General features: G+C 29.0%; 2 protein-coding genes across 2 annotated transcripts in view; one reads left to right on the forward strand and one right to left on the reverse strand.

Annotated features, from left to right (window-relative positions):
* Positions 1-16,519, reverse strand: part of LOC119601269 (negative elongation factor A) — a 99,395-nt gene that overhangs the window by 73,152 nt on the left and 9,724 nt on the right. The window lies entirely within an intron of this gene.
* LOC119601270 (tyrocidine synthase 3) overlaps positions 1-16,519 on the forward strand; it is a 32,491-nt gene that overhangs the window by 14,722 nt on the left and 1,250 nt on the right. Inside the window, exons 2-4 of the mRNA XM_037952098.1 lie at positions 14,111-14,896; positions 15,137-15,673; positions 15,732-16,509. Of these exons, the coding sequence (XP_037808026.1) occupies positions 14,149-14,896; positions 15,137-15,673; positions 15,732-16,509 (2,063 nt within the window). The 5' untranslated portion in view covers positions 14,111-14,148. The remainder of the gene's footprint in view (positions 1-14,110; positions 14,897-15,136; positions 15,674-15,731; positions 16,510-16,519) is intronic.

Here is a 16,519-nt window from a genome sequence, read left to right on the forward strand (position 1 = left end):
AGTTTTTAAAGTTTTTTTACTTGGTCTATAGATTTTTAACAAAAATATGCAATTTAATCAAGGTAATTAATAATTTTATATGTAAAGTGTATAGATATGGAAATTTTGGAATATTTTTGTAAAACAAATTTTAAAAAGTCTATGAACACAAATTGTCTTAAATAGTTAAGTTTTAATGAAAATAATTGTAAATATTAACATTTCAATTCCTTAAATGGTTAATTTGTTTGGATATATCGAGGACAAACATTTTTGAAAATTTTTTTAAATTGTAATTACAACTGATCATTTTAAAATATGTATAAATAAGAATTTATGTATAATAAAATTGAATTTATGGCGCAGCAACATTGTTGAAAAATAATGAATATTGAATTTTATTGCATTCTAAACTATTTAATCAACAAACCTTTAAATATTAGACTTAACACTTATCCATTCTAAGCTAACTTTAATTTTCAACAAATATTATGGCGGATAAGTCGATCTTTATTCAATTATTCAGTTATTTGACAAAATATAAAAGAATTGAGAAATAATTTTGAAGTTTGAACAAAAAAAATTAAATCACATTTGGTAATTTGCTGTCAAACAAAACATGCTGCAACATATCAACTCATACAAAGTTGCATTGCACAAATTATTTAACAAAAAATATAATAAATAAATAAATTTTAATTTTTTTGTATTAATGAATTAAAGCTAGAGTGTTTTAAATTTGAACATGACTTTTAAAAAAAATTCCACTTAATAAAATGACCTTTTTTTGGTGTTAAGATGTTATTTATACTTCTTGTAAATAAATTTAATTTGTTTAAAATAATTATCAAATTACATATAATTATATAGAAATATCAAAATATAAATAACAGTTAAAAATTTGTTAAATCAGCTGTACGTTAAAGAGTGTTAGAGGGAGAGAGAGTGGCTGGCAAAGAGAGATCAACGTTGTATGTAGTGATCGTACTTACTACATTTATTAAGTTCAAAAAAATGTTATATCAGATTTATTGCTTGTCTGCATTTTTATATGTTCAATGTCAACTTGACAGTTACATCTAAATTGAATATTTTGTAATGAACATACAGAGAGTGACCAATTTAAAATGAATATGTTTTTTTATAAATTTAACAAATCTAGTAGATTTAAAAAATATTTAAAAAAAAAATCTTGATCTATGTAAGAATCAGAATTGATTCGTCTGTGGAATAGTCTTTAAAATAATCTATGGACTAATCTATAAAGTATATGGTCTATTCTATTGACTACTCGGTAGATTATTCTGTTGACTAGTCTATTGACAAGTCTACTGACTATTCAGAGAAGTGTTGAGAAGTCTACTGACTATTCTGTTGACTGCTCTATGGACTATTCCATTGACTAGTATTAACTAGACTGTAGACTGGTCCATTGACTAGTATTAGTATATGGACTATTATCTATTGACTATTCTATTGACTGATCTATGGACCAGTCTATTAACTAGTCTACTGACTATTCTCTTGACTAGACTATGGACTATTCTATGGTCCAGTTTATTGACTAGTCTACGAAATAATCCATTGACTAATCTATGGACCAGTCTATTGACTAGACTATGTACTATTCTATAAGTAAGTCTATTGACTAGTCTACGGTCTATTCTATAGACTATTCTACGCACTAGACTCTTGAACTATTCCATTGACTAGTATATGGAATCAACTATGGACTAGTCTATTGACTATTCCGTGGATTAGTCTATGGACTATTCTATTGAACTAATTTATTGACGTAATGACTTCGGACTAGTCTATTGACTAGACCATGGACTAGTCAATTGAAAAGACTATTAGCTATTTTATGAACTATTCTATTGATTAGTCTTCTAACTATTCTATTGACTAGACTATGGACTGTTCCCTTATATGGAACTAGATATATGGACCATTCTATTGACTAGTCAATTGTCTTGAGCATTAACTATTTTATGAACTAGTCTATTGATTAGCCTACTGACTATTCTATTGACTAGATTATGGACAATTCCATTGACTAGTATATGAACTAGTCTATTACTAGTATATGGACTACTCTATTGACTAGTTTAGTGACTATTGTATTGACTAATCTATGAGCTAGTCTACACAACTTTGTTAAGAAAAATATAGCATGTCAAAGAAAAGAAACTATATTATTTTTTTTTATCTCATTGCTCACATTCACGCTTAATTGGCCACATACTGTAAAAATTCTTGTCAAACAGAAAAATCTAAGTCTATTTAAATTTTTTTTTTTTTGGTTTGGTTAAAGATATATAATTAAATAAATAATAAAAATTAAAAAAATTAAATAACAAGGAAATTAATGCAAACAATGTTTTTTTGAAGATTATTACAAACAAATCGTAAAACTACAACTAAGATTTTAACCCTGAACTTCAATTAAAAATAAACAGACAAAAATCTAAATTTTTTTAAAAAGAAATAAAAACATTGATTGTAACCAGTCTGTCAGTCAGACGGTAGCCATGATAATATTAGTTAAATTAAATTTTTATGTTATTTTAAAGGTTTTCATTTAATTGTTACTCCGCAGCAGCAGCTCAGATAACAGAAAATAATTACGGAAAAAAACTCCACATTTTAATGTTTATTAAATAATATAAATTTTTTTAAAATCATGATTATTGCATGTTTTAAAAGGCAGCAATAATAACAACAAGATAATTACAAAATTTATTAAGATAATAAAACCAAAAATGTGAAATATAAAAAAATTTAACCAGATGTTAAAACTATGATTATTTTTCAAAAAAGACGTATATTTTTTTATAAAATAAGATGCATAATTGTATAGTGTTTTAAAGTAGGAAATAAATTAAAATACAATTACAACTATTTTCCCATCTTTTGTGTTTTTTTTTTTAATTTTTTAAAACTGTTAATATATTTTTTTTTAATTCAAAATAAACAAAAATTGGAAAGGTTTAATCATTAAAAATTCATCGCTAAAATCAATACAATAAAATAACAGAAAAAAATATTACATATTTTAATTTGTTAATAGAGAAGCTAGAGCTCAGTATTACTAACAATTGTTTACATTAATTTGGTTTTGTTTATTGCTCATAAATTACATTTATTAGCAATTTTCAGAAAGTTGTAGTTGTTTTTTGTCGCCTTATTTTTTTCATATTTTAAATCGATTACATTGTATTATTGATTAGTGTAAATAAATTTAAATTATTGTAATACATATTTATTTGTTGTACAACAATATGAAAAACATTTTTAAATAAATTGCCTTTGATTTTATTTCACATTTTAATTGGAATTTGTTATGCATTTTTAACAAGTGTAACTGACATTTGTAATCGATTTATAGTTAAAGCGTTAAATAAATCTAAACGCATTGGAAATTCTTGTATCCGCTTATTAAAATCTCCACTTTAACCCTTTTGGAAATGTAATTTTAACTTTAACCCCCCTTTTCTCAATGTCGGGTTATTTTTTATCGTATGGATAACCGGAAGAACATCTACCGCTTAAACGATAAACGGATTTTAATAGCAAGCCTAAATCTTTCTAATTTAAAAAGTACATTTCAGGAAAAAAAAAAGCTTTTCTGAAAAACTTTTAAACAAATTTCTATCATTTTAAAAGAATTTTGAAGATTAGCTTTGTTCAATTTCCCTTCACTTGATATATGTTCTACAAAAGGGCTCATATGGGGTGAGGCTAAATATGGACCTATCCTTATAAATGTTTATAAAGGAGTTTACGTCTATATCAAAGATATTTATGTAGAATTTCATCGTTTTATTAGTGTGTATAAGTGAATTTTGACCTTCGAGTCAATATCTGAAGGGGAGTTTGTATAGGGGCTAGCGTCAAATGAGACCCGATCATTACAAAAATCGCCAATGTTATAAAAAACTTCCATAAATTTTGCCGATTTTTGTCGACATACTGGAACATTTAACATAATTATGAGCTCAAAATCTCTATTCAGGGGTAAGGTTGTATGGGGGCTAGGAGAAATAGTGGACAGATTGCAAATTTTCAATAGCGTTTGTCCTTGAAAATTGCGACCTGTAGCGTTCGCACAAGCTTTACATGGACACACAGATGGATGGACAGACGGACATAGCTAAATCGACTCCGAAAGTGATTCCGAGCCGATTGGTATACTTTAAGGTTGGCGTAGGACCAGTATTATCTGCACAAACGCATAATACCCTCCCCATTATAGTAGTTTAGGGTATAAATACTTTAAAAACACCAAAGGTACTTTTATAACTTGGAACTAAGTTTGGATTAACATAATCCAAAACCTAATTAATATTTTGAAACTATTGGGCTATACCAAATATTAAATATCATTCACCCTAAGCTAGTTTCTTTATAAAGGCGTCGACAATTTATAGACAATTTTTTTTTAATTATTAGTTGCTCATATCTACGATATTTATTGATTGACCGATTTTGCTGATTTTAAATAGGAAACATCTCGGGTTTTAAATAGGGTCTTCGGAATATTTATTTTAACAAATATACAGACGGACATAGCTTACTCCGACTCCGATCGGACATTTGTATTCTCACGAAGGTGAAGGGTGAAAAAATTGTTTCTTGAAAGTGGAGTTATATGTGGATGGGATATATACGGGCCGTTGCTTATAAATATATGTTCAAATGGGACCGATCATAAGGAATATTTATAGTATTATTTAGACTTATGCAGAACTTAGTTGGGTTGATTTTTGTTGAGATATTAGTATATTTAACATAATTATGAACTCTATTAGGTCGTGTGCTACTTAGATGAAATAATAAACCAATTTCCATCAAAATCAATGGGTTCAAATTATTTTCAAAATTGCGTCCAGTACTTTAATTACTTAATCAATGATTCTGATCTAATTTGTATAATTTCAGATGGATATGTGACCAATATTCTATGCGTTACAAACATGAACAGAAACATGTAATACTCTTCTCACTATATTCGTGTAGGGTATAAAAAGGTCCTCCTAAAAAAGCTCTGCTTAAAACTTGACTTTATTGAGTTAAGACTTTTTCAATATAGGCTAACGATATGTAATTCAATTATTTTATATTAATTTCGAACACTTTTTGATTCAGTTCGTTGATCTGATAAAATCAGTTTCTGTCAGAATCTTAAGAATATCAGGTGTTTCATTATGTTTATATCGATTAGGACACAAATCTTTCACAGTTTGAAACATCAGTCATTTGATATCTATGTTTTTATAAATAAACTTCTTATTACTTAAACAATATTAACTTTAAATACCATTGGAACCATATATTACATAAATAATTTCATAATTTTTATTACCTGTCAACAGAAACATAAATTGACTTTTAATGACACATTTAATAAAATAGTGCGACATTATTTTATTAACAAATGAAAAAAGATATAACAGTTTAGGTTAAGAAAATAGCAGTGATTTTTGCATATTCTAAAATTGTTATTTTTCGATGCTAAGCCTACCTCCCCCAAGTGTATTGTGAGGGAAAGTTTGATTCTTGACATGAAATTGGATTTGTTTGTTGTAGGCGAGAGCATTTTAGACAGATCAAGCGATTTAAAACGCTTTAAAAGTGAAAATACCAGAAGATATTATAGATTGATATAGACGCTCTTAGAATAACATATTAGTAGGGCGACGTAGAACCTATTTTATCGGCGATGTCTGTGAGTTCCATATCAGAACTCAAGTTTTAATGGTAAAGAACAACATTAAGATACATTTTGTCCTTTTCTTAGGATTGTAATTAGGAAAGTTTTAATAAAACTTTAAAAATTCTTCATTATTCTCTTAGAAAATATTTCTCTCAAATAGAGCCAAATGTAATTAAAAAAAATATTTTTCTGTTCCAATTAAACTATAAGTAACACAACCTTTATCTGGTTATTGCAAAACTTTCTATAAAATATTTTATAATTAAACAAAATACATTAAATTTAATAATAGTAATTTAAAATTACAACATACTTACAACAATCTAAAAATATTATGATATTTCTATAATCGATTCTATTCTTTAAAACACCATTAAATTAACAACTAATAAACAGTAAAACGACAAAACAATCAACTAAGCAACCACCTTCAATCCCTTACATTTCAATTAATTTATAGCAATTATTATTATTATTACTTTTTTCACTCTCTGCATATCAGAACAGCACTTGATTGCTTTCAATCTATTGTAGTTATTATAAGTTAATCGTTTCAAAAAGAACTGTAAATTGTCGTAGTAGCAAAATAAAAATTTAAAAGAATTAGAAAAACCATCAATTTGCCAACTTGTTGGTCACAATGTAAAAACAATATCTATGGATTTTAATCTAAACGATCGTAAACATATCGGAATGTTTAAAAAAAGCTTGAAAGTCCGCTAAAACGTTTTATTTATTTATTACTTTTTTTTTGTATCGCAAAGTATAATAATTTCTTACAACAGGTCTTACGATCATTTACGACAGACTGTTGTTGACTTAATTTATATGATTGAATTTGTAATTTTATTTGAAAACAGCTGGCGCTGTATAGTTTTCACCGGTATTTTATTGTTTATTAGAGATTTAATTATTTTATAAATAAATGTTATTTTATTGTTTTAACAGTTTTTTTTAAGTTTGTTGTTTGTTATTTTATAAAAGTTTTAAAAAATGTTTATATTAAACATTTTATAATTAATTTTATAATTATTGTCATAATTACTTAAATTGTTTTTTAATTTGTATGACATTTTGTATTTTAAATATTCAATATCAAATGACAGTATTTGTATTAGCAAACAGCATCTTCTTGAATTATTTTATATAATTATTAAATAATTTTTAGAATGTATTTATTTAATATTAATTATTTTTAGTTTAAACAAATATTTGCTTTCATTGTAATTTACAAAGCGGTTTGCCGCGAATTTTGTAAATTCAAATTCCAAAATTTAAAAAATAAATAAAATCAAACTGAAACGATTGGAAATGTAAAACAGACTCAAAAGCCAGTTTGGAAATCGATAATATTGTAAATGCTTCATCAAAATGGAGAACTTCCCAAGAAGAAGAACTTACTCAATAGAAGTGCTAAACTTGACAAAGGGCTGTTTTAATAAAAAAATATATGTAATCCTGAGTCCTTGTAAAATTCTATCTATCTAGAACAAATGAAAGCACAATAGACTCCAAATGAAGATTAAATCGGATTCGATTCCCACTAGAGACACTGGTAAATGAGCGAACAATAGACCCGCCCGAAACCTAGTTTTATTACTTCGGATTTGATGTATTACATCCTCCTAACTAAGATATTTTATAAGAATCAAAATTCGTCTACGTTGTTTAAGTTCGGGCCATAATTGACCTAATGATATTCTTCCGAAATCCCTGATAAATTCCGAATGAATTTATTCATCATAACGTGACCTAACCTCGATATATAGAGGCCTTATTTAGAACTAATTTCACAAAGTTTGGATATAAAAGAAAAATTTTGAATCATAATTAGCGTTACGAAAACTTTTTTTCGTTTTGACTACGAACATTATCCATACCATGAAGCGGAAAAAGGATAAAATTGTGTAGATTATAATGTTTAATGTCTGAGGTTGGACCAGTTAGGACCTATTTTATTTTTGTTAATTTTATGTTTTTTTGTTAAGGAATTAATCTATCGTTTTTATTTCGAAATTTCAAGTGGGCGAGGTGGCACGCCCACATACAAAATACATTTTTAAGGGTCACATATCTTAGAAAGAGCAACAGATAGTCTTTAAATTTTGTTTGGACTTCTTTCACATCCACATAAATATAAATTAGTATATCTGAGAAAAAAACAGTTAATGTTTTCAAATTATGTCGGAACCACTTTAGTGTCAATATGATAATTTATGAAAAAATGGGCGGTCTAGCAATAGGGGGCCTGGCACCTACCACATGAAATAAATACAAAAATTCGTTTATTTTGGAAATTAATAGAGCTAGAATCTTCAAATTTTGTACGACTAACTATAAAGTTCATGTGAACATTCGGAAGGAAAATGGGCGAACTTTAATTAGGACCTGAATTAAATACAAAAAAATGTATATCTAAGAAGTTATTAAAGCGAAAATCCTCAAATTTTGCACGAACAACTTTGACATCAATGTGAAGATTTGTGTGGTAATTAAGCGGACTAGGAGAAATGGGGAAATTAAATACAAAATATATATATAAATTAAATACAAAATTTCGCTTAAAAGGAAACTATAAGAGCTAGAATCTTCAAATTTTTCACGAAGAATTTGAATTCGGATGGATGAATATTTTCGGGGAAAGTGGGCGGACTTTCATTAAGGGGGCTTGAAATATCACATATGAATTAATTGGGATATTACTAGATTATTCAGTTTTTTCATAGGTTACTTAAAATCCAACTATTGGAAATTTTCCAAACGCTTGGTAAATACAAAAAATCGTATATCTGAAAAAAATATTAGAGCAAGAATCATAAAAATCATAAAGCGACGTTTTTATTTATATTGTTTTAGGGTAGCAAAGCACACTGGGTATAACTAGTTTTCTATAAAATGCAGTAGTTTTTGTTTGCCGGTCTAATATACAGTCCATATGTATATTGTTGTAATCTTCTCATTTATCTCTCCACGGTGGAGTCCGCCCAATACGATATTAGCCATAATGCTCTATATATAGTTTGCAAAACACATACATATATAGTGTAAAAATGTAAATTAAAACCACACTAAGGGCTATTTACATATATATACATATATGTATATATAGAATAGCTACTGCTATTATTAATAATTCTTATGTAATTATTTTACTAGTTATTATCTAACTTCATATATATAATTTTAGAAATTATACAATTTAAAAAAAGTTCAGACAAAACAAACTTATTTTAAAACAAAAGCTGTCTAGCAAACTTTAGCAAACATTTTTAATTTAAAAATGTTTAAGCTGTTTGGCGTGAAACCTCTACTATATTTAAATAAATTAAACAAATTTAATATAGTGGTATATAGTAAAAAACTAGTCATAATATTTTAATTAAAACATTTAATTTAAACTATAAATTAAATCAATCTAAACACTCATTAGTTATTATTAATTAAAAATAAATTAATAATAAAATAGTTAGCAATTTAAAAGTTAAATAATTATACATAAATATAACACATTTGTTTTTAACTAAATATATTAACATATCAGTTAAACATACATAATTACGACTGAAACAGCCATAATATAAATTGTTTATATTTAGTATGAGTTAAAAAAGTTTAAAAAAAACTCATTCGAAATTTAATAAATGTTATGGAATTATAAAACATATTATTTGTTAAAATGACAACATTAAGACTACAAAACTGTGGATTAAATGAAATATTGTTTTTTTTAACATAATAATTTTGTTAACTTGAAGTTTGGTATAGTTAATCAATGGACCGAATCTGGTTTACACTTCATTCATGAAGAACAAAAAAGTATATAGTTTTTAATTTAAATCGTAAATTTTTCGTTTATAAATTTAAATGTAAATACTTTGTATGAATTGTATTTCCAAGGACATTATGTTCTGTAAATTGTTCTTTTAAATTATTTTAGCTTAGACCAATTTTTGGCAATTTTTTAAGAAAATTATTTATTAGATTTTGCTACCTAATGTTCACAATCTGCAAAAATGTTTGGTCAAGATTTGGACATTTAAAATTATTTTGTCATTTTTAATATCTATACATATATCATATGGATTTCAATGTTGCACATGCAGAATTTAAGATTTCAAGCTCTTATGGTTTCCCAGATATACAAATTTTTGTATATAATGAATATGGGAGGTGCCATGTCTCCTATTGGTGGTCAGGCAAATTTCTCCCTAAATATTCACATAGATTTCATACAAAATTTTAATATTTTAGCTTTAATAGTTTTCTAGATATTCGAATTGTTGTATTTAATTCATATGGAAGGTGCCACGCCCCCTATTCCATACCTTCCATTGCAAATACGCCGATTTTTTCTCCAAATGTCGTATTTAAAAACATTTTTGTACATTCAGTTGTACATATGTATATAGATAAAGTGCTTTCTTGCTTCAGTTATCACAACCTCAGGTTCTTGTATGAAAACTCTCAATTCAACATTACGATATTACCACACATTGAGATAATGGGATTTATAGTGTCTGAAGTAGTAGACAAAAATTTTGGAATCTTCCAGACTGTTTCTTAAAATCCGTAAAGCGAAGCTAAATATTATTTTGGTCAATAATCACTTCCAACGAATCATTCGGTAAAGGTTCCCTATTATGGTGTGACCGGATTATAGCATTTCATAATAGATATTAGTCCCACCAGATACATGGTATTATATTAGGGCCATGAATACTTGGCTTTGGTGTCGATTCGGCTGGCTGGACGTGTTTCACATACGATCTCCTAAGTTTCGTAATGGGTTAATTTTCTAATGATTTTTGTTTTTAGCATTCAAGCAGCATTTCGGACTTATAAAGTCGTCTTTCTAGGTTTCTCGGCTTCCATTCGTATGGTAACCGTTTTCCCAGCTTTTGAATTAATCCTGTTGCTCGCAAACATTTTAAAATTGTTGCTGTTTTTTAAAATACATAAAGTAGAAGCTAAATATTATTTTGATCAAATATCACTTCCCACGAATCAATTGTATTCGGTATAGGTTCCCTGTGATGGTCTGGCCGGATTTTAGCAGTTCGTAATAGATATTAGTCGCACCAGATGCAAGGTATTAGCGCCATGAATACTTGGCTTTGGTGTCGATTCGGCTGGCCGGTCGTGTTTCAAATACGATCTCCTAAGCTTCGTAATGAGTCCATTTTCTAATTATGGTCTGGCCGGGTTTTATCAGTTTATAATAGATATTGGTTCTACCAGATACAAAGTATTATATTGGCGCCATGGATACGGCTGGCCGGCCGTGTTTCACATATTTTCGCACTTGTAAGGTCGTCTCTCATGGTTTCTGGACTTCTATTCGCATGGAACCCGAATTCCCTGCTTTTGGATTAATACTGCTGCTCGCAAACATTTTAATTTGCTGTTTGAGTGCCTCTTCATGCTTTTGCAAACTCTTATTGAGTTTGACAACACTCTTAATGGAGTAATGTCTTCAATACTTGGTTTCAAACTTTTTTAGTTGGCTTTGGCGATATTTGTCTTACGTATTAAATCCGTGACAACGCTGAAACCAATAGTACAACATACAACATATGATACGGCAAGCAATCGCCTTCAAAAGCTGTTGTAAGAAACTCGGGCATTTTCGAAGTAAATTAAGAACTCATAAAACATAATCCTATACTACCATTAAACTAATCATAACCTAATATTAACTATAGCGTTAATACAGTCAAACTAATATTTTTATTAGAAAAATACAAAACTCATAACTCTTCAAGCACGATTTAAAAATTTTCATTTCAAATCTTTAAGTACAAATGTACAATTCTAACAATGTAAACATATTCAACACAAGAATTATATACAATAATGAATGATACTTACAATTGATTTAAAGAAACAAAAATTTTTAAATTGCATTTAATACTACTGAACGCATCACTAAACACAATAAATAGACAACTCATACAAATACTTTATATAGTAAATATTTAATAGATTTAAACACTATTTAAGAAAATATTATTATAAAACATCTATCCAATCATTATTAACACGTACCCTACTTTCGTATTAAACGAATTAGTTGGTTCACTGATTCACATAATTGCAGTGTGTATGAAAAGTTGTTAATTGACATGATTTTAAACATCAAAGATTAAATAACAAGACGATATTGCTCTTTAAATGTTTGGCTCTACAAAAACGTAAGTATACATTTTAGTTGTGCTAACAATATTTGTTTGAGACAACTAAAGATAAACTGCTGGTGTTAGTATTTTGTTAAAATATGTTAACGTTTGTTGTGGTGAATGTTGGAAACCAAAAGACAAGAACGCAAAGAGGACTAATTTGTAGATAAACCCCAAACTTCTTTAATACAAAAGGTTCTTTAACGAGGTTATTTCCAGGAATAAAGCTCAAAATAAGGGGACTAAAAATATTCCTTCAACAAATCTTAGACCATTTATGTTACAAACATTTGCGATTAACTTAATATTTATCGTTTAACAATGAAGAGTATTAAAACTTATTAACAGCTATTAAAATAGAAACAAAATACTAGTTTTGAAACAAAAAAAAAAATTGTTAAATTAAAATGTTTGCTCAATGTTTGTATTAAAGTGGGTTGTATTAATGGAAATAAATTTTATTAATATTGTAATAAATCAGGAATGGTGGTAAATAAATATTAATCACACTGACAATATAATTATAGTTTTCTTTTAGAACAAAACAACTATGTAAAGAACTAGGTTTTGAAATCAAATTTTAATAATATTTTTTTAAATGCTACTTGTTGCACAACATTCAAAAAAATTTTAAAGAAATAAATGAAATGTTTTTTGATACTTTGATTAAAAAAGACACAGAGTGGTAGAAACTAGTATGTAGTAAAAAAAGTTTATTTTCAAAAACTTATGATATACATCACTTTTGCGCAGTTAAATTGTTAAATAATAGTTAAATAAACCCAACTGCTTACATATGCACTTACAAAGAATTAAGATGTAAGCTTACTTATATTTAAAATATCAGCTAAATATAGTGAACTTTTGGAATATCCTTTAGAAAGTAGTGAACACTATCAGTGAATTTTATACATAACTAGCTATACCCAGTGCGCTTCGCTACCTTTAAAACAATATAATTAAGAAACCACTTTAAAATATTTCGAATTAACTTTTTATGGAAAGAACCATTCCCATTTTTTACAATCCGCAATTTATATATACACATACATATATTTCATACGGATTTCAATGTTGCGCGTGCAAATTTTAAGGTTTCAAACTCTTATGGTTTCCCAGATATACGAATTTTTGTATTTAATGAAAATGGGAGGTGCCATGTCCCCAATTGGTGGTCACGCAAATTTCTCTCCAAATATTCACATAGATTTCAGGGTTTTAGTTCTAATAGTTTCCTAGATATTCGAATTGTTGTATATAGGAGGTGCCACGCCCCCTAATGATCGTCTGGTCAATTTCCGTCCAAGATGTTCCAGTAAAATGTTAGTATTCTAGATTTAAAAATTTCCCAGATATTCGAATTTTTTATTTTTTCCATATAGGAGGTGCCATGCCTCCTATTGCAAGTCCGCCTATTTCTTTCCAAGTGTTGTATGGATAACAAAGTTCTTCTTGCAAAATTTGAGGATTTTAGCTCTAATAGTTTCCCAGATATACGAATTCTTGTATATAATGAATAAGGGAAGTTCCCCGTCCTCGATTGCTAGTCCGCTAATTTTTACCCTAAATATTTCAGAATTCTACATCGAATAGTTTTGCAGATATGCGAATTTTTGCGTTTAATTCTTATGAAGTTGCCACGCCATCTATTGCTACTCCGCCGATTTTTTGTCTTAAATATTTACATTGAACTAAATTTGAGGACTCTAGCCATAGAAAAACGCAACTCTGTTTTCTGCTTCAGTTTAATACTTAAATTTTGAAATAATATATTCAATTATTCAAGATTTTGTTTAAATCGATTAATTATATTTTTGTGATCACTCATATTTTCCTTCAAAATTCGATTTTGAAGGAAAATATGAAAATTCCATCCAAAATTAATATCCAAGAGTATGAATTTCGCTAGAATCTAAAGAGTAGCTTTTTATTATAATTTAAGCGAAATGTTTAACCCCTTGATCTATTTTAGTTCAGCGGCGCTACTTTTTTGAAATCATATTTTTTTTGTAATTATTACAAAAAACGTTGAAACCAAAACATTTGTGTAATTAATCATAATGAAAATATAATTAATTTTGATAAATTTTTCAGTTTCGATTTCATTACATGACATGAACATAAATAATATTTGTAATATTTACTTGACTTGTAATAACAAAACTAATACTTGTATTTTATTTTAAAATGTTATTAAATTTAAATTAAAACTTAATCTTTTTTCTCGAATTCATTGCAGTTACTACTTACTAATAAAAAAAAAAACTACATACAGAAATGGGTACCATTGCCAAATTGTCCATTGTTAAAGGTCAACAATTGGAAATTGTTTCACGACCTTTACACAGAATCTTTGAGGAAAATCTACCACATCATTCGCATAAGACAGCTTTAATATACAATCAAGATAGCGGCAATGATTTGCAAACACCCCGACAAACCACCTATTTGCACATGAATCAGAGAGCCAATCAATGTGCTCGACTTTTAGTGCGTGAGGCTACACAACGTTTTGCTCAACCCAACTCTGATGGGGACTTTATAGTGGCTGTTTGTATGCAGCCATCCGATGCTTTGGTTACTACCCTTTTGGCCATTTGGAAAGCGGGTGCTTCATATTTACCCATAGATCCTACTTTTCCCATAAATCGTATACAACATATTTTGAAAGAATCTTCTCCCATTATGGTCATACATGATGATGACGTCGAGAAGTCACGTTTTGGTACTGTACCCACTTTAACTATGTCCGAGTTAAGCATGAACTCATCACAATTGAATGAGGAAAATTTAAGGTCTGAAGAAATGTTCGATAATGGTGAGACGGAATTGGCAATTGTTTTATATACTTCGGGGAGTACTGGTATTCCCAAGGGTGTACGTTTGCCTCATGAGGTTATTTTAAATCGTCTGCAATGGCAATGGTCTACATTTCCCTATACGGCTCACGAAACAGTGGGTGTGTTTAAGACAGCTTTAACATTTGTCGATTCCGTAGCTGAATTGTGGGGACCTTTGTTGTGTGGTAAGTAAAATATCAAAGAAATAAACCAAGCTTACAAAATCGTTTAAATTAAATTTGAGTTGCTTACCAGATCAACAAAACTGGGACTAGTTGGTAGTTTACCAGTTCTATCAATCTGGGGTTCGTTGGTTGGAATCTCATTCGATATAAAAGATTATTATTCAGAATATAGATTGTATGCTTAGTTTCCTTCACATACGAAAATCTAAATCCCCCAAAAATATATCCTTTTTATTACAGGTCTAGCCATACTGGTAGTACCCAAAGCCATTACCAAAGATCCTGAACGTTTGGTGGAAGTATTGGAAAAATATAAAATACGTCGTTTGGTTTTAGTACCCACTCTACTTCGATCTTTACTCATGTATCTTAAATTAGATGGAGGCAACAATTGTAATAATGAAAGTAAACTTTTGTATAACTTACAAATATGGGTGTGTTCGGGTGAACCCCTACCCGTTGCTTTGGCTATGCATTTCTATGATTACTTCGAAGAGGGAACTCATACTTTGTATAATTTCTATGGTTCCACTGAAGTTATGGGCGATGTAACCTATTTCACCTGTGAGAGTAAAAAACAATTGCAACATTTTGAACGTGTGCCCATTGGTATACCCGTTAGTAATACCGTGTTATATCTATTGGATTCCGATTATAGGCCAGTGAAAAATGGAGAGATAGGAGAAATATTTGTTTCCGGTTTAAATTTGGCCAATGGTTATGTTAATGGTCGTGATCCGGAGAAATTTTTGGAAAATCCTTTAGCGGTGGAGTTGAGTAAGTTTGGATTTATTTAATAATTAGGACATTATTTTATAATTTCTATTCATTTTAGAATATTCCCGTATATATCGCACTGGTGATTATGGTTCTCTTTACGATGGCTTTATTATGTATGAGGGCCGCACCGATTCTCAAATAAAAATACGTGGTCATCGTGTTGATCTTTCTGAAGTTGAGAAAAATGTAGCCGAACTGGAAGAGGTGGAAAAGGCCATAGTTCTCTGTTATCATGCCGGTCTAGTGGATCAGGCTTTATTGGCTTTTGTCAAATTACGTGACGATTCACCTCTAATGACAGAACTGCAACTGGAGGCCAAACTAAAAGATAAATTGGCCGATTATATGATACCTCAAGTGGTTTTAATTGATCAAGTACCTTTGCTAGTAAATGGCAAGGTGGACCGTCAATCTTTATTAAAACTCTATGAAACCGCTAACAATAATGAGGGAGATTCTAGTATTGTGTTGGACTTTGACTATTCCCAAATACCCGATGAATTAAGAACTGTGGCAGAGGATTTATTTGAGACGGTGGGCAGTGTTATAGGTCGTTCGACTAGAACCACTTTAGCCCCTCACAGTAATTTCTATGAATTGGGTGGTAATTCTCTAAACTCAATTTACACCGTGACTCTTTTAAGAGAAAAAGGTTATAGCATTAGTATATCGGAGTTTATAGCGGCCAAAAATTTGGGTGAAGTATTGCAGAGCATGACCAAAGATCGAGAAATAAATATGGTAGAAGATACCGAGGTATGGATAAGTGCTTGTCCTCATTTGGACTTAGAGGCTATACCCTTGCAATATTCACACAAAAATGATGTTATACAGTAAGTTTTC

Source organism: Lucilia sericata, unplaced genomic scaffold, assembly GCF_015586225.1.
Source record: "Lucilia sericata isolate MDLA Ls3-8-SP2 unplaced genomic scaffold, ASM1558622v1 Contig000153F_arrow, whole genome shotgun sequence".
Lineage (NCBI taxonomy): Eukaryota > Metazoa > Arthropoda > Insecta > Diptera > Calliphoridae > Lucilia > Lucilia sericata.